General features: G+C 36.4%; 1 protein-coding gene across 1 annotated transcript; it reads left to right on the forward strand.

Annotated features, from left to right (window-relative positions):
• Nucleotides 1-2,448: 2,448 nt before the first annotated feature.
• Nucleotides 2,449-20,365, forward strand: LOC132564224 (transient receptor potential cation channel subfamily A member 1 homolog; the record flags this gene model as incomplete). Its single annotated transcript, XM_060228895.1, is given in 23 exon segments — nt 2,449-2,643; nt 3,179-3,356; nt 3,630-3,730; nt 3,936-4,133; nt 4,438-4,656; nt 4,814-5,103; nt 5,629-5,812; nt 6,884-6,991; nt 7,718-7,806; nt 8,881-9,027; nt 9,855-9,966; nt 10,099-10,235; nt 10,839-10,960; nt 13,375-13,536; nt 14,043-14,140; nt 14,651-14,823; nt 15,811-15,937; nt 18,015-18,146; nt 18,264-18,464; nt 18,721-18,909; nt 19,323-19,391; nt 20,293-20,339; nt 20,341-20,365. Coding segments are annotated over 23 exon segments (3,303 nt in total), but the record flags the coding sequence as incomplete, so codon positions are not given.
• Between the last annotated feature and the right edge of the window lie 6 nt (nt 20,366-20,371).

Below are 20,371 nucleotides of genomic sequence, written 5' to 3' on the forward strand. Positions count from 1 at the left end.
ATTATCGTCCTCAAACCCATTTGATAATTGTATCCCCGAAAACAGTAAAACGACATCGAAAATCTAATCGAATAGCCCTTATATCTGTTATTGTATCATAGACGTCTCATCCTACCTTTTTAAAATTTCAGAAAGTATATGAAGACATTCTGAACCAAGATAAAACGAAATCAAGAATGAATGTCTTTGTTATGCATCGTACACTTCTCGTTAACATGATTGTACATGTAAGTATCAACGTCAACATAGTATATACATTGTACACTTCTCGTTAAAATGATTGTACATGTAAGTATCAACGTCAACATAGTATATACATCGTACACTTCTCATTAAAATGAGTGTACATGTAAGTATCAACGTCAGCATAGTATATACATTGTACACTTCTTAAACAATGTTCACATGATTCGTCACCATTGTTTTATTACTGTAAGTGAATCGGCCGGTATATATTCGCACCATTGGTTACAAATGTCAGTTGTAAACTGTACACATGTCTTTGAAATTGCAGTATATATATATAAATTTAAATGTACTTTGATAAGAAAACAATATAACTATGTAGTATATATAAACAGCAGTCCGTCTTAATGACTCCTCGATACACGTACATTGATGTCATGTTTACCTGTATAGCGATGGGACTTAAATTTCCGTGAACTGAAATTATGTGACATTTTCACCTAAAAAGTGACACAACTAGTTTTTTATTTATTAATGTTTGTCAAAGTAATATCAATGTGTTGGAAAGTTACTATACTTGATAACAAGAGACATACATTTGGAGATTTTTTTTCGCAATATTGCTTTTATTTCACACTGAAGTTGTCAAAATAATCGTTTTGTTAAAAATTTGGTAAGACTATGAAGGAGATTCATGTGTAAGTTTCAACTAAAAAACGACACATCTAAGTTTCATCTAAAAGTTATAAAAATTATAAATTTGTAACAAAGAAATGTTAAATTTAGTGAACAGAGGCATAGATTTCGGAATTTTTATCTACAAAACGATATATCAATATTTTTCATTATATATCATTGTAAAGACTCTCATCAGCAACACTGCTGTTTTATAAGCCTTTTAAAGGACTGTTTGTCCGTCGGTTCATCTGACCGTCCGTCTGTCCCGGCGTCATACGGTATGTAGGGGACTGTATTTGAATGGGACCTTCACTTACTTCCAAAAAAACTAGCATTATAGCACGATTCGTTCTGACACATGTCATTTTTGATTAAAAAAAAACAATTTGAACAGAGGAATGGCATGTCTACCTTTACAGAAGGTTGAATTTGTTGAAAATAAAGTATCAGAAAACGTTTGTTTTCATACAGTTCATTGGATGCAGGATCTATAAGCTAAACTAACGAACGATATTAGTAACCGGATGGTGGAAATATCTGTGATGAAAAAATGTACATTCTGTAGTGAATCGGAGGTTTTTAAATGGAATAATAATAATAAAACATTACCTATCTTCTTTATTTTTGACTACTTTTCACACGAACATTCGCTTAAAACCATTTCATCAAAAGTCACTTTTTTAGATTATTGTGAAATACATAAATCAGTAACAGTGTTGCGAAAACCTGACCTCGTAATGCTTGTAGTGGATATTACGAAATACTTTTGTACTTACCTCCCCTCATTGAAAAGTCACGTGACGTACTACGAGACCCTGCCGAAAGAAATATTACCCTGCACCAACTGGGTGTGGAGGCTCACCACCCGTATACTGTAAGTATAAGTCAGTTAGGTTAACCACTGAACGAGGCAGCAATTTTATGGTCGGACCAGTAATTTTATAAAAAAAATTGACTACATGTTATAGACAAGTGGGTTAAATATAAATTTCCACCACTAACTGAATTGTAAACAAATAAACAAACAAGTCGTGTGTGACAGATTTTCTGTCACCCTGAAATCCTTCATCTCTGATTAACTGACGAGTGTTATTTCATGCCTATAAGTAAACGGAACTGACAAACATACGATTTCTAATTGTTTTAAAGAAAACAACGATTTATTTCACTTAGATACTGATCGCCCGTTTTGACGGATAGTAGTGAATGAAGTTGTTATCCTCAGTAAAGCTACAGGCCAAGGTCTGTAACGTGACGCTACCCAAAGGCTGAAGGAATGTATTCGTGAAATATCTAGAAGAAAAAGGCAATTCAAACACTCGGTAGAATACTTTCATAATTTCTATTTTTTACAATTTTACCAGGAAGTGTTGCAATTTTGTTAGGGTCACGTTAGCTAGATTCGGTTCAGCTTTGCTATTTATAGACACGAGAGTAAAAAATGCCAATGTAATCACACTGTTTTTGATGGAAATTTTTAGAAGTCCTCATCACAACTGACAACAGTATCCAGTAAATCTGACTACTAGGCCTAAACATCATTACACTGCCCTCACACTGACGGCAGTCGAGCCCCACCCAGGGATGGACCCCAACAACGGTGAAGCCGGTCAGTACCGGACCTTGTTAAGTGTTGAACCCACTTCCAACACTGACAAGGGAGTGGTTGAGATGACAGGCCTCCTCTCGAATCCAGCTGCCAATGGCGGACAGGAAGAACCAATACCTCATGTGAAACGTTCAGAAAGTGCTGAATTACTCAATTTTACCCTACATCAGGTATACATATTGCTTATGTAAACATGTATTTTATTAAAATATAAACTATTTTTTTTACAACAATTGCAAAACAAGTTATTGCAACTTATACTTATCACTCTTGATGGCCTGAATTTAAGTGCACAATTGGTCTTACTGTGGGAGAAAACTGGCGTATCCATGGAAAACCCATGTAATGTGATAGGTGACCACCTACCTTTTCATCCGTCTCGGGAATCAAAATCAGGACAGCAAGGTGAAAAGCGACTGCATTACCACTGCACCACCAGACCACCTTTTGTTTTGTTTGAAGTCCTACTGAAAATTATTTTATTGATAAGTGTAGATGCACATAGAGCGTCTGACACCAAAGTCTTCACGCCGATGAGTTACACCTGATAAAGGATCTACATGTACCATGTAATTATCAATATGTGACCAAAGCTCTAGTTAGATTTACTGGTAAGGATTTCTACTGGGTCATTACACATATCTTTCCCCCATCTGTAATCAATAAGTGTCACATGCATATTCTTCACATTATTTCGTGTTTCAGTGTGCCAGAAATGGAGATGTGAGAAGTACACAGATTCTGATTGGTCAAATCAAGTCCTCAGCCAAGAATATCTATAAGAAAATCAATGTACGAGATGAGGACAGAATCACACCTCTGCATTATGCTGCTCGTTACAATCACAAGGCTGTAGCTAAACTGCTCGTTGACAATGGGGCAGGTAGGGATCAATTGAATCTTCTGTCATCAATTTTAAATATTTAAATGGCAGTAAACAAATAAACAACAAAACCAGTAGCGTCATCCTTTCAGACTGAAATATCTGGTCACGACCAGCTTGAACAAGGCTGAAAGGGTCAACATTTAATCAAATTTATCTTATATTGCTAATCACTCCTGTTTTGTCTCGTGTTTCAACACACATTCTCTGTTTCTACAGTACATGTCACCTCATATCAAGAATTCCTTTATAAATGTAATATTTCTCTCTCAGATCCTAACATCAGAGACTCGGAGGACCTGACACCCCTTCACTATGCTGCACGGTACCGCCGCCAGAGACAGAAGACCACTGACACAGATGATGAGGATGATGTATGTTGATACAAACTATTAGAAATATATTAATTTTACAGGTCATATGATTGTTAAATTGTATCTATTGCGTAGTTTTATGTCAGAAGTAGAGGGAAAGCAGTTGTTTTATTATAGCATTGAAAGTAAATTCTCAGAGCTGTCCAGGTTGAGAAATAATCTGTAGTGTCAGGGTCCTGTAGTACATACATACTTTATTGTATAGGGCCCAGAGATACCAGACAACTCTGCCCAGGATGATAGTACCCAGGCTGAAAACAGTGTTATCAACTATCTTGTACAAAATGGTGCCAACATCAACATGCGTGATAAATATGGCCAGACACCTCTTCACTATGCAGCCATGCGAGGCAATGAGTTTGCTGCTAAGGAGCTCATGTCTTACAAGGATATTGATATTGAGGTGAGAAATATTGTAAAATTACTAATCTTGATTCCTCGGTACTCTTAATCAACTCATTCATGTGTCCCTGAAATGATAAATATATTGTAATTGTATAGCACTTGTGGATTTTTTTACTGCTATTTATCCACAAAATCAGATCTTTATTTTATAGGAAAGCCATGAAATTTTAGCCCCAATAAAATTTTTCCAGTTTACAGTATTAATGATTCAACCATTCTTCTGTCATAACACTGATACCATTTTTTATCATAAAAGATAATTTAGTATAATCATATTGCATGAAGAGAGATATATTTTACAGGCTGTGGACATGCAGAAGATGACAGCTCTCCACATGGCTGCCACCCACAATCAGGTGGAGATCACCAAGCTACTGATTGATGCTGGGGCACCCCTTCGTTGTCAGGACGATGAAGACTCCACCCCTCTCCACTGCTGCTGTAGCGAGGGAAATATTGATATTGTTAAACTTCTTTTCGAAGCAGGAACTCGGCAGGATGGCTGGGTTACCATCTCTAATGTAAGTTTTGTTCTATATTAAATATCACTGAACAAAAATATTTTTGAAGACCTTCACTGATGTTGTATCTATAGTGTTACCAAGTGATTTGAAAAAAAGTAATAACTTGGAAAATTTAACAGAAAATCCTGTATAAAATGTAGATGTCTGTCTGTAGATGGTGACTGACAGAGACTGCGACCAGAGCACCTGTCTACATATGGCCGTGGAGAATGGTCACTATGATGTGGTCAAACTCTGTCTGGAGAAACGAGCAGATGTGAACACACCTGCATCTCACTACATGAACCCCATCCATCTGGCATCAAAGGCTGGTGACATTAAGTGTGTTAAACTGTTGGTGGAGCATCACGCTCGGATAGACGCCCTCAATGATGAACAGGCCACTCCCCTTCACATTGCATGTGCTTTCAACCACCTGGAGGTAGTCGAGTACCTAATAGAGAGGTGAGTCTTTTTCACATCAAGACTTGTTATGTATTTTCTGTGGTGTAACTATCAAGTCATTGATTTGGGGGGCAGTTTTCTGCTACCCTCCACAGAGATGTCTGCCATTTTGACTGTACAAGATTTTCCTGTCTCATCTGAGACTTGAGACCAAGTCTGTCAATGATTTGATTACTTCATGGGGACACCTATTGTTACACATGTCAGAATAGCCTTTTGTGTCCCCATTTCAAATTTATGTTTTATCTTTAGAACCTCTAAACAGATAAGGTTTATATATACCCCATAGTATTCAGGTCTTGGAGAAAGTTTCTGGTTTATAGTTAAAGTTTCATTAGGACTTTTTGAAGCATCTAGGCTCGGATTTACCAGAAAGAAGTATCACATTGTGATACATGATTTAAAGGTTTTCCAGGGTACTGATGTATCCTAGACTTGGATGATGATCAGTTCTAATAACTGATAGGAGTTATCTCCCTGTACAGATCTATATTTGTCTATAATTAACTTTGTTTCCACACATAGAGGGGCCAATCTGGAGAAGAAAGACAAGGACAACTACACTCCACTGCTCATGGCTTCAGCTTACGGTCACGCAGACATCATCAAACATTTACTTAGAAAGCGTGTTGACTATGAGGCTGTGGAAAAGAATGACAAAACCGCAATTTTCTTAGCTTCAGAGGAGGACAACTTGGATGCCCTCAAGGTATGGTATCCAGCTAGACTATAGAGTATGATGTCCAGCTAGACACTTGAACAATAAGTTAAAATATGATATCCAGCTGGACAATTTAAGTATGAGTTTTAGCCTACCATCATCAGATGATTGGTAATTCAATAATCTATTAATAATGCTTGTTATCGCTTTTTCTTGAGAAGTACTGGATGGATCTCTCCCAAATATCTTGTGTAAGTTCGCCATGGTTTCTAGTTGTACCCATTTGATTTTAGAACTGACGAAACACCCCAAAATTCCCAGTAGGTGGCCAGTTTGGATTTTGACTTTGCGAGTTTGTTTTCACTTTTTCTTGAAAAATACCAGATACAGGAATACAAAAACCCAAAAACTGTCAGTAGGTGGCCACTTTCTTGAGAAATACCAGATGGATCTTTCTCAGATATGATTAGGTCCTTTTGATCCTTAGTTTTTGCCTGTTTGATTTGAGAATGATCAGAATAACAAAATAGCCAACAACCAGACATCTTTGATTTTGACAATCAAAGTTGGTTTTTGCTACTTTGTGAAAAACACTGGATAGATCTTTCTCAAATTTCATATGCATATTCTTCTTGATTCCTAATTGTGCGTGTTTGATTGGAAAACAAGAAATTGCTTACAGGCTACCAGCTTTGATTTGGCAGTCAATAATTATTGTCATTATTTCATTAGAACAAGATCACAGGTGGGCACCAAGATCTCTTAGGGATCTTAGGCTTCGTATTATAACCCTTTCTTAATTTGAAAAGTTATAATATCAATTTCTCAATTTATTTAAACGCTGTGAAGAATGATTCCATTAAATCTTAGTCCAATATTATAAGTACTGCTGGCAGAGTTTGATAATACTTGTAGGCTCAGTAAGATATTTTAAGTACTGCTAGCAGAGTTTGATAATACTTGCAGGCTCAGTAAGATATTTTAAGTACTGCTAGCAGAGTTTGATAATACTTGCAGGCTCAGTAAGATATTTTAAGTACTGCTAGCAGAGCATGTTAATACTTGCAGGCTCAGTAAGATATTTTAAGTACTGTTAGCAGAGCATGTTAATACTTGTAGGCTCTCCTGGCTGTTGGACGTGTACGAAGACTGGTGAATGTGGGAGATAGGTATGATAACACGCCACTTCATATTGCCGCAGAGAAAGGCTACCTCAGTATTGTCAAGGTAAGGATTTACATTTAGTTACCATGTCAACCTATACAGCACTCTATACATTTGCTCTTACGTAAACACATAGTGAGTGTGCTAAATAAAACTATTCATGTGGGAAAGTTTCCATGTCAAATGTGCAGATACTCATATTGGTAGAAAAAAACCCAGTTTGAATTAAAATATAACAACATAAGTTTCAGCCACATTTATTTGAGACTTGCTCTTGGGTCTATGAGAAGCTAGGAGTTAAATGTCTTTTAATGTTGTGTATGTAGGATCTGTGAAGTAAGCAAAATTTTCATGAACTGGCATTAGTACATATATCCTCATTCCCAAGAAAAAATGTTTCAAGTTGAATATGTTCAGTGGTTAGAAACCAAATCAAACACAATTATTAGGTTGAATATGGTAATATTTATACAGTGATCAGAAGAAGACTAAATGGTGTTATGTTGTAATGGTGAAGTTACTATAACAGTTTTTGTGATCAGATAAAAACAGTTAGTTTAGAACCACAGAGCAGTATAACATCAACAAAAGAAATTGAAATAAATCATGGCAAAAGTTTTGATAATATAATTTATATTTGAATGAAAATAACGAGAAGTTAGGTTGTAAATGGCCAAGCATTAAATGTACATTCATGTTAAAACAAAGTGATGAAATACTGAACAGTGTAGCCCCAAATTTATAGACATGTGGAATACAGTGGCCCTAACAGTGTGTTGTGTTGTGTAGTGTCTTCTAGAAAACAAGGTGGATGTTGATGCCAAGAATGAAGAGGAACAGACACCCTTACATTTGGCAGCTAAAGCAGGCAGAACCAAGTGAGTGACCTTCTATCCCCAAAAGTTCTCCTGTATATCATATTTAGCTCACCTGGCCCAAATCTTTGAAATACCCAACCTGTAGGCATATATACCACTGTTGGTCTTTAAGGTCCAAGTGAGCAATACAGGCCCTATGGGCCTCTTGTTATTGGTAAAAGAGTTGATAACTTTTAGTTGGTAGGTAGAGGGTATCAACCAAAGGGTCAGCATAACAGTAAAACATACAATGTTAGATATCAGGAAAATTGCACGAGTACACAAAAATTTACATGTATACACAAAAATTTACATGTATACACAAAAAATTACATGTATACACAAAAAAATGCATGAGTACACAAAAAATTACACGAGTACACAAAAAATTACATGTATACACAAAAAAATGCATGAGTACACAAAAAATTACACGAGTACACAAAAAATTACATGTATACACAAAAAATTACATGTATACACAAAAAATTGCACGAGTACACAAAAAATTACATGTATACACAAAAAAAATTACATGTATACACAAAAAATTACATGAGTACACAAAAAATTTAATGTATACACAAAAAATTACACGAGTACACAAAAAATTACATGAGTACACAAAAAATTACATGTATACACAAAAAATTACATGAGTACACAAAAAATTACCTGTATACACAAAAAATTACATGTATACACGAAAAATTAAATTACACGAGTATACAAAAAATTACACAAGTATACTCATAGACAATACTAATATTTTATGGTTAATTGAGTGTAATAGGTAGATATAAATTATTCGTGGGTATAAGATATTGTAGCAGGTTATGTTTTGTGATGTATATGTACTTATAGTAAAAATAGTAGTTATAAGATTACTAACAAAATTGCTTCATATCTAGAAGTGAAATTAGTCGGCCAGTATACCAAGGTACCAACTTCATGGTGGTGCTTGATTTTGTTGTGATTGAAAAACACTTATTATAAATAACTGTTTAATATTTCAAATGTTTTTAGAATAGAAATAAAGAGCTCTTGTGTTGTTATGGAAGAAAACTATAAGAATTAATGTTTGTTTTTATCCAGTATTGTCCGTGAACTGGTTTTGAGAGATCATTCTTCTGTGAATGATGAAGATGAGGACTCAAACACAGCACTACACTTGGCAGCAGAGTGTGGCCATGCTAAAGTAGCTGGTGTACTGTTAGATAATGGAGCTGATGTGGCAGCTAGGTAAGTAGTCCTTAAGCTAGGGGTGATGGAGTGATGGAGGGGAATTTTGAGACAACTTTTAAAGAAAGAATCAAAATCTGGATCGTGTGGATGTGAAAATATTCACTTTCATAATGAGATTCTCTCTGACAATAAAAGGACTCTTGTCTGTCATTTTATTAGAATTTCATTTCCACCTAAAGCCATATAACTCTAGCTAAGATTTTCACAAAAATTGGACGACCGATATTGGAGAGTCAAACTCAATTGGGAATTTTAAAAAAATCTGCAGACAGAACTTCCATTTTACCTAGACTTTCTACCATAGATTTGAAAACAGGTATTCAGTTTTATTTCATGGGTATGCTTCTTAACAAAGCCATCAGTTAAATTTTCCTACATCTCGTTGTTTACCAGTGGAAGCATTCATGTCACTGATACATCTAGCCTTGGATGTACCTTAATATTGTTTGTTTTCATACAAGAGGCAGTTTAAGATTAAACGTCATGTATTCACATTTTCCTTTTGTAAGCATGATGTATTCACATTTTAGTCCTGTAGACATTGTGTATTCATATTGACTCCTGTAAATGTTATGTATTCACATTTTAGTCCTGTAGACATTGTGTATTCATATTGACTCCTGTAAATGTTATGTATTCACATTTTAGTCCTGTAGACATTGTGTATTCATATTGACTCCTGTAAATGTTATGTATTCACATTTTAGTCCTGTAGACATTGTGTATTCATATTGACTCCTGTAAATGTTATGTATTCAGATTTTAGTCCTGTAGACATTGTGTAAGCATTGATTCCAGTAAATGTTGTGTATTCATGACTTCAGAAACTGTAATCTGTGGACACCACTAGACTCGGCAGCTGCCAAAGGTTGGGTGAAGACCTGTAAAGTTTTATTGGAAGCTGATGCCCCAATCAATCCCATGGACAAAACCAAGGTATCTAGTCAAGTATAAATGTAACAAAGTTTTGATGAAATAATGAAAAAAGTTAACATCATATTTGGATCATTGAGGTGAAAGTGATTAAAATGTCTTATTGAATTCAACATGATTGACTGTTGGTTACAGACAACACCTCTACATCTTGCTGCCCGCTATGGACATTCTGGAGTGGTGGAACTGCTGATTCAGTGGAAGGCCAATATCCAGCAAAATGACTCAAACAGTGACAATTGCCTTGACTTGGCTATCGACAACAATCATCCGTATGTACAGGATTTAATATTAGGGTTAATTGGGAAGTCTGTAGAGGTCGTTGGTAAGGTGGCTGAGAGAGAAACATTGGAGGGGAGTGGGCGGGGTGGGGGTGGGGGGTCGCTGCTTATAAACATGTTAATAACCAAAGATTTAGATTGATCAATTATCTTAATCTAATGTTTCTCTGGTGATGATTAATGTTCAAATTCAAATATCCTTGTGATTTTGTTTTCAACTATTATTAATTAACAAAAACTTCCCTCCGGGTCATTGATATCAAGGTTACTTAACTTTGGCTAATCATGTATATCTTGTATATAAGTCACAGTTATAAAGATGTGCCCCTTACTATGTATATTTAATCACTTTGCAGAGAAGTGGCCCTGACAATGTATATTTGATCACTTTACAGGGATGTGGCTCTGACAATGTACATTTAATCACTTAACAGAGATGAGGCCCTGACAATGTATATTTGATTACTATTACAGGGACATGGCCCTAACAATGTATATTTAATTACTATTACAGGGACGTGGCCCTAACAATGTATATTTGATTACTATTACAAGGACGTGGCCCTAACAATGTATATTTAATTACTATTACAGGGATGTGGCTCTAACCATTATTAACTCAGAAATGTGGGAAGATGCTCTAAGAAATGAGACTTCAGAGCTTGGTACAGATGTGAAGAGCACACCAATGAGAAAACTAATTAAGAAAATGCCAGGTGAGATATGGAATTAAAGTATCTGCATACCTTACATGAGTATGTGGAGAAATGTCACCATACACTGAGATCTACCTCATCCCTACAGGGAAGTGATTTAGATTGTATGTCCTAGTACCTTGTAGTATACCCAAGTTCATTTATCAATTTTGTTATGAGGTGATTTATATGTGATTGAAAAAGTAAAGCTGAAAGGATTATTCCTCCTACAGGCAAAGATCTGTTCAAAGGTAAAGTTCAGCTTGTAGATGTCAGAGATCCAACTGTATCAGTTCTAAGCTTGACTGATGGTCTTACTGTGCTGGTGATAGTTCCTGTCCAGTGAGTAGCTGCATCTGTCAGCTCTGCCTGGACATCAGTCCATATCTAGTACATATGTTTATTACAGAACATTTCTGTGTAATTTGTATCATTCCAACCAAGATATCTGTATATGACTATCTTTATATTATAACATTTCCACTCTCCCATGATATAAATCAAATGGGAGTATACCAAAGAACACCAATCATTCAGTCGTCTAGGTGAAATGTCCACCAAAAAGTGATCATGGCTGTAGATGTAAACGTAATATTAATGTTCTGTGTTGCATTCGCCAACAGATCCTTACTACGCCAAATTCTAGTATGGAGTCTGCATATTACCATTTACAATGATTTGGTTGAATTAGAAATTGATAATTGATGTCTCTTTGGTAAACAAAACTGGCCACCAGTCATTTTCACTATAGTGTCAATATACAGTGTACTAACATATCTGTAGTTGTTGGACTTCAGAAAGACCCGCACAAAAAATCAGTAATTCTAAAAAAAAGTATCAAATTATTATTAAACAAATTTATTGTCAAACATGTAATTTTGCCACAAAATTATTATTATTGCCAAAAAATACTTAATTGGAAAGTTTGTCAACTTTGTAAAATAATGTAATTATAAAAAAGATTGTGAGAGTTTAAACTTTTATATCATTAAACAAGTCAAATTTATGACTATTTCATACAATTGTTATTTATGATGACACAAGGAACTTTGTTATTACGACTGTTCTCAGATAAGGACTTGCTGATGATGTCAGTGTCTGGTTAAGTGGGAAATTTAAACAGCGTGTTCATGGTTTTTGTTTTGTTTTGATTTTTTTTATAGATAATTGAGGACAGAAATATAAATAACGGGTGCCATGAATTTTTATCTTCCACTCAGATTAGCTTCATATCCACTGTATGCTCCATTTTGTAACAGATTGTTGTTTAATTGTCTACACTAGACACATATCCACTGTATGCCCAGTTTGGTAACAGATTGTTGTTTAATTGTCTACACTAGACACATATCCACTGTATACCCAGTTTGGTAACAGATTGTTGTTTAATTGTCTACACTAGACACATATCCACTGTATGCCCAGTTTGGTAACAGATTGTTGTTTAATTGTCTACACTAGACACATATCCACTGTATGCCCAGTTTGGTAACAGATTGTTGTTTAATTGTCTACACTAGACACATATCCACTGTATGCCCAGTTTGGTAACAGATTGTTGTTTAATTGTCTACACTAGACACATATCCACTGTATGCCCAGTTTGGTAACAGATTGTTGTTTAATTGTCTACACTAGACACATATCCACTGTATGCCCAGTTTGGTAACAGATTGTTGTTTAATTGTCTACACTAGACACATATCCACTGTATGCCCAGTTTGGTAACAGATTGTTGTTTAATTGTCTACACTAGACACATATCCACTGTATGCCCAGTTTGGTAACAGATTGTTGTTTAATTGTCTACACTAGACACATATCCACTGTATGCCCAGTTTGGTAACAGATTGTTGTTTATTTGTCTACACTAGACACATATCCACTGTATGCCCAGTTTGGTAACAGATTGTTGTTTAATTGTCTACACTAGACACATATCCACTGTATGCCCAGTTTGGTAACAGATTGTTGTTTAATTGTCTACACTAGACACATATCCACTGTATGCCCAGTTTGGTAACAGATTGTTGTTTAATTGTCTACACTAGACACATATCCACTGTATACCCAGTTTGGTAACAGATTGTTGTTTAATTGTCTACACTAGACACATATCCACTGTATGCCCAGTTTGGTAACAGATTGTTGTTTAATTGTCTACACTAGACACATATCCACTGTATGCCCAGTTTGGTAACAGATTGTTGTTTAATTGTCTACACTAGACACATATCCACTGTATGCCCAGTTTGGTAACAGATTGTTGTTTAATTGTCTACACTAGACACATATCCACTGTATGCCCAGTTTGGTAACAGATTGTTGTTTAATTGTCTACACTAGACACATATCCACTGTATGCCCAGTTTGGTAACAGATTGTTGTTTAATTGTCTACACTAGAGATGTATCAGTATGTGTTGTATTTCACAGATGTTGCTGAAGTTGTATTTAACAAGTGTATGACTGACAACAAGAAAAGTTTCGAACACCGTGACTATAAAGTCACATTTAATTACGAGTTTCTGGACGATGTTTACTCGCTGGCGACGTGGCGGGAGACTGGACCGAGTGAAAGTGGTGGATCATCTGATGGTAAGTATAAACAACAATTAACAGACTTGGTCAAAAATTCCTTGTTAAACAATCTCGTAATGTATCTGAGAACAATACATTTGTATCCAATCACAAATAGAAAACTTCTTTTTTTCCTGCATAAAACAATTTTTGTTCAATGTCATATTCACTTTAAAAATGTAAAAACAAATATTTTTAGCTCTAAAACCAAACTTTACCCTGTTTTTTTAATTTTTGCCTCGTTAGCTGATGAGGCAAAATTAAAACTACAGCAAGGGTTTTTCTTACATTTGACCTTTATCTTTGAAAAAGTGATGACATTTGACCTTTACCCCTGACATGTTGACGACATGTAAATTTTATCCCTGAGATGTTGGTGACATTAGACATTTACTGTCAAAACACTGAAAACATCAGATTTTTACATCTGAGACATTAACCACATCTAATTTTTATCATTGATGACATTTGACCTTTACCCCCTGAGGCACATGTATTAATGACATGTAACCTTCACCCTACAGGGAGTGTATACAATGAGGACTTTACCCTGTCCTCCTCAGCCAAACCCTACACAACTGACTCCAGTGAGATGAAGAAGAACCACCCACTCATGATAATGGTAAGTTTACGCAGCATTGATGGTCTAATTGTTCTTCCATTGAAGTGTTTCTTGTATAGAATGAATGAACAGATTTTATTTAATTTGGTGAAGGAATGGATGGTGTAAGGAATCTACTGTAAATGGAAGGAGTGGCCTCTCTAGGACAGGAAAACCTTTCTGTACAGGAAATTCATTTTTGATCTTTAAAAGTCTCTCTCCTTCATTACCACAAAGAGAATTTTTAATGTATAGAATGTGTGTTTCCTGTCTGCTAAGGGGTGAAACTCAGTAGGGAAATAGCTGTAACCGCCATGTGTCAACAAAGCAATAGTAACCTTTTCTGAAGATGAAAAGTCGTTTTAGTGTATAAAAGGATGGTGCTGAATTGTGGGTGCATCCTCATCCCTGGATGTGAGATCCTGGAAATGGAACGCCTCTTATCTTATCATGCCACATCATTAAAAATGTATGTACTATAAATATTGTTTGTGACATTATGTGAATTTCATCATGATACCTGTTTCCTAGGTGACATCCAAGCGAGAAGACCTTCTGGCCCATCCACTGGTAACTTCCCTTCTCCGACACAAGTGGAACAGCTTTGGTCGTGTATTCTACTATATCAACTTTGCTATTTATGCTGTGTTCCTAACCTTCCTGACTGGCTATATCCTGGCCAGCAATGCTCCATTCACCTACAGGTATGATCCACTCGTACTTGTACTGATACATAGTTACCTCCCCTTTATAATAGTCTCTCAGCTTTATACAGTTAATTGCCCTCCTTTATGATAGACTGAAGGATTTCTACAATTAGTTTCCCATTTTTATGATGGACTCTTAGAGTAATATCCCCTCCATACAATTATACTGACATATGTTTACAGTTACTTCCCCTCCTGAATAAGCTTGTGAACTTCTTGTGTTTAGCCATCAACAGAAGAAAGGAGCTCTTGTTGTTTGTTTGTGATGTATATTTATAAAGAAACAAGAACTACAGTTGAAACTTCTTGTCTCGAAATTGCTTAAGTTGAAATTTGGTTTGAGTCGAAATAATTTCTTCTAGTCACAAAATTTTTTCATTCTATTTCTTTGTAATTTTAGTTCGGACGACTCAAATTTATTGAGTCAAAATTTCATTTGAGTCGAAGCTTTTTTTCAGTCCCTTCAATTGTAAAGCGAGGAAAAAGTCATTCAATGTCTCAAAATCAATTTTTGTCAAAACATCGACACATTATCTGATGAAATCAGTCGATACACACGAGTAGAAAATTGCCTTTACACAACACATGCTTAATTATGGTGTATCGGTCCATCGTATACATATCTCTGGCAATTAATCACCAGTTTAATTATCCAGTTAAAAGACAAGACAAGAAAACATTTAGCTTGGTCGAATGCATCTTTAGAAAAGACCAAAACAAAACTGTCAAACCAGTACAAACCTTTTCTAATGAAAATTGCCCACAATTCCAAGGGAACTAGTTTTTGAACTTGTTTACTATGTGATTGGGCACTTTGCTAGATTTAGCACTTGGACAATGCAGTGCTGATAGTGTTTTGTTCGCTGTCCTTGTGTTACGTTGAAGTTCAAAAGATTAATAGTAGTCAAATTAAATTGTCCTTTATAAACACCAGAGTATAATGGAGTATAGTTGATCATCAAAGAGTTGTCTGTTTACTTACAGTACTACCGGCAATGTCTCCTGTGAACTTGTGGCTAGCAGCACGACTCCGGTACACCGACAACACATATTTGCTAAAATTGGAAAATATGTCATCATAGCTTTAGCAGCATGGAATCTTCTTCGTGAGGTAGGTGGTGTCTTTGTGAGGTACATGGTGTCTTTGTTAAGTTTGTGATGTCTTCATGAGGTAGGTGATGTCTTTGTGAGGTATGTGGTGTCTTTGTGAGGTACATAGTGTCTTTGTGAGGTATGGTGTGTCTTTGTGATGTTAGTAGTTTTTATATGAGATTGTGTTTGTGTGTGAGGTACATGATGTCTTTGTTAAGTTTGTGATGTCTTTGTGAGGTATGTGGTGTATTTGCAAGTTTGTGATATCTTTGTGAGGCACATGGTGTCTTTGTGAGGTACATAGTGTCTTTGTGAGGTACATGGTGTCTTTGTGAGGTACATAGTGTCTTTGTGAGGTGCATGGTGTCTTTGTGAGGTACATAGTGTCTTTGTGAGGTACATGGTGTCTTTGTGAGGTACATGGTGTCTCTTTGTGAGGTACTTGGTATCTTTGTGAGGTACATGGTGTCTTTGTGAGGTACATCGTGTCTTTGTGAGGTACATGGTGTCTCTTTGTGAAGTACTTGGTGTCTTTGTGAGGTACATGGTGTCTTTGTGAGGTACATGGTGTCTCTTTGTGAGGTACATGGTGTCTTTGTGAGGTACATGGTGTCTTTGTGAGGTACATGGTGTCTTTGTGAGGTACATGGTGTCTCTTTGTGAGGAACATGGTGTCTTTGTGAGGTACATAGTGTCTTTGTGAGGTGCATATTGTCTTTGTGAGGTACATGGTGTCTTTGTGAGGTACATGGTGTCTTTGTGAGGTACATGGTGTCTTTGTGAGGTACATGGTGTCTCTTTGTGAGGAACATGGTGTCTTTGTGAGGTACATAGTGTCTTTGTGAGGTGCATGGTGTCTTTGTGAGGTACATGGTGTCTTTGTGAGGTACATGGTGTCTCTTTGTGAGGTACATAGTGTCTTTGTGAGGTGCATGGTGTCTTTGTGAGGTATATAGTGTCTTTGTGAGGTACATGGTGTCTTTGTGAGGTACATGGTGTCTTTGTGAGGTACATGGTGTCTCTTTGTGAGGTACATGGTGTCTTTGTGAGGTACATAGTGTCTTTGTGAGGTGCATGGTGTCTTTGTGAGGTACATGGTGTCTTTGTGAGGTACATGGTGTCTCTTTGTGAGGTACATAGTGTCTTTGTGAGGTGCATGGTGTCTTTGTGAGGTATATAGTGTCTTTGTGAGGTACATGGTGTCTTTGTGAGGTACATGGTGTCTTTGTGAGGTACATGGTTTCTCTTTGTGAGGAACATGGTGTCTTTGTGAGGTACATAGTGTCTTTGTGAGGTGCATGGTGTCTTTGTGAGGTACATGGTGTCTTTGTGAGGTACATGGTGTCTCTTTGTGAGGTACATAGTGTCTTTGTGAGGTGCATGGTGTCTTTGTGAGGTATATAGTGTCTTTGTGAGGTACATGGTGTCTTTGTGAGGTACATGGTGTCTTTGTGAGGTACATGGTTTCTCTTTGTGAGGAACATGGTGTCTTTGTGAGGTACATAGTGTCTTTGTGAGGTGCATGGTGTCTTTGTGAGGTACATGGTGTCTTTGTGAGGTACATGGTGTCTCTTTGTGAGGTACTTGGTGTCTTTGTGAGGTACATAGTGTCTTTGTGAGGTACATGGTGTCTTTGTGAGGTACATAGTGTCTTTGTGAGGTGCATGGTGTCTTTGTGAGGTACTTGGTGTCTTTGTGAGGTACATGGTGTCTTTGTGAGGTGCATGGTGTCTTTGTGAGGTACATGGTGTCTCTTTATGAGGAACATAGTGTCTTTGTGAGGTGTATTGTGTCTTTGTTAGTTTGTGATATATTTGTAAGGCACATGGTGTCTTTGTGAGATACATGGTGTCTTTAGGTTTGTGATAATATTTGTAAAGTTTGTGATTGCTGGGAAAGTTTGGTATGTCTGCTTTACATAAGGGAGGTTGTTCATACCATAATGTACTAGCTATAATTTGATCACTGCAACAAGTGCTGGGATACAGTTGTAGGAGTATGTTAGGGGCTTTAATCTTTAATGATAGCTTTTCTTGTATCTGATGACATGAAGTTCTTTTTGATGATTAAAAAATGTTTTTTTTTGTCATCGACAGTTGCTACAGATATACCAGGCCAAACTGCAGTATCTGGGATGGGAGAACCTCATCGAGTGGCTTACCTATGTGTTCGCGCTCCTGCTTGTTATCGACTTCCAGGAATGCCAGAGAGATACAGGCTTCAGATATGTGAGTAAAATTTATTTCTTGTACACCATCTCTTTGGTTGTTTTGGGACAGTAACTGGTGGTGACCATCATACAACATTTTTATTGTCAGTAATCTGTAATTACTTTTGTTCTACAGGACTGGCAGTGGTCCCTGGGAGCCATCGCAGTATTTTTAGCCTGGATTGACCTGGTTCTTTTCCTCCAGAAGTTCCCACGGTTTGGTATCTACGTTGTCATGTTCAAGGACATCCTAAACACCTTCATCCAATTCTTCCTCGTCTTCTTTCTCTTCATCGTTGCCTTTGCCCTTGGCTTCTATACTGTACTTCAAAACCAGGTACCTTGTGATATCATATGGTGATTGTAAACTCTTGGTTACATAATTCATTATCTAGGAGATTGAGTGACATGAATCAGTAGGATATTAATGAGGAAGAAAAGATTCTCAACCATTCTAATGTTTATATAATTGTGCTACTTTGTCGTCTTCAGAGATATAGAATAAACGGTTTACACTTTGGATGTCTTTGCTGTATTTAATATTCTTAACCATCTCTCCATATTAGTTATTTTATAATCTTGTCTACCTCTAGGTACCCTTCAAGACGTTTGGACAGGCTTTAATGAAGACCTCTGTGATGATGATTGGTGAATTTGAGTTTGATTCCATTTTCAATGGAAACCATGCCGATCACACCGAGAAAGTTTACCAGGATACAGTGACCTACATTTTGTTTGTTGTATTCATGATCATCATGTCCATCATCATCATGAACTTACTGGTGAGTAGCCTACCCTGTAATCTGACAGAATATCTGACCTTTGGTATTTTAACATTGTAGTTCAGTTTGACTCAATATCTGACCTTTGGTATTTTAACATTGTAGTTCAGTTTGACTCAATATCTGACCTTTGGTATTTTAACATTGTAGGTCAGTTTGACTCAATATCTGACCTTTGGTATTTTAACATTGTAGGTCAGTTTGACTAAATATCTGACCTTTGGTATTTTAATTTAGTTGGTCAGTTTAGTGGAATGTCTGACCTTTGGTATTTTAACACTTAAGGTTGGTTTGACTGGATATTTGACTTTTGATGTTTTAACACTGTCAGTCATTTGATTAGATATCCTTTGATTTCTTGTCGACTAAATAGTGAGTTTAGATAGATATTTATTGATCTTTGAATATTGTAGGTTGGTTTGGCTGTAGATGATATCAAGGCAGTACAGGAACAGGCTGCACTCAAGAGGATGGCTATGCAGGTACGTAATTCCTTGGCCAAATCTTACGCTCAACTGACTGAGCGAAAGAGAAATTCTCTCTTTTTGGCTGAGCAGTATGTTACAACAGTTACTACTATATAGTATTAGAGTTACATTGAGTTTTAACCAGATTCATGAGATGATAGGATTACGTTTAATAGCATGCCATACATTATCACTTGAATGAACTTTTTAAATAGAGTAATTAACATGTTATTGTTGTCCCAACATTATCTATACTGATGGTGGTGTTGCTCTGTACATGGTAAGGATGTGTAACACAAAATGATTCAAACACATCACATGACAATACTGAATAATGAATGCGTGACCTCTAAAACTCTAAAACTAGCTCTTCAACTATAACACTGTTCTGTTGTGTTGATGTCTCTCCTATTAGCTCTATGGTGAGCTTATACTTGTCCTTTGACTTCAGTTTTTGAAGTATTTCTGTAGCTCTACATTTTGTTTTGCACCTTGCCTATTTTACATAGTAATTCTAACTCATTTATCTGGGATCTAGGAGTCATACTGAACCATTTATCTGGGGTCTAGGAGTCCAACTTAACCATTTATCTCTGGTCTAGGAGTCTTATTGAACCATTTATCTGGGGTCTAGGAGGCCTACTGAACCATTTATCTGGGATCTAGGAGTCCTACTGAACCATTTATCTCTGGTCTAGGAGTCCTATTGAACCATTTATCTCTGGTCCAAGGAGCCATGTATGTTTAACTGTATATTTATATTAAATGTATGCTGTAATTTAGAAGTCTTCCCAGGAAAAAAGTGATTCTGTTTCATTGGTTATACTGTGTTTAAATAAAATCAAACCTTAATTTAGTTTAATTTTATATGGTTGGTACCGCTGAATTTTACAATCACTGATTGCTCTTGTTTTAGGTTGAACTTGCGCTTGACGTGGAGAGAATTGTTCCGGAATTCATACGAGGTAATTGTCACAAAAAAGCAGACAATCCGT

This window comes from Ylistrum balloti, unplaced genomic scaffold, assembly GCF_031769215.1.
Source record: "Ylistrum balloti isolate Yb309-2 unplaced genomic scaffold, AGI_CSIRO_Ybal_v1 Utg372086, whole genome shotgun sequence".
NCBI classification, from domain to species: Eukaryota; Metazoa; Mollusca; class Bivalvia; order Pectinida; family Pectinidae; genus Ylistrum; species Ylistrum balloti.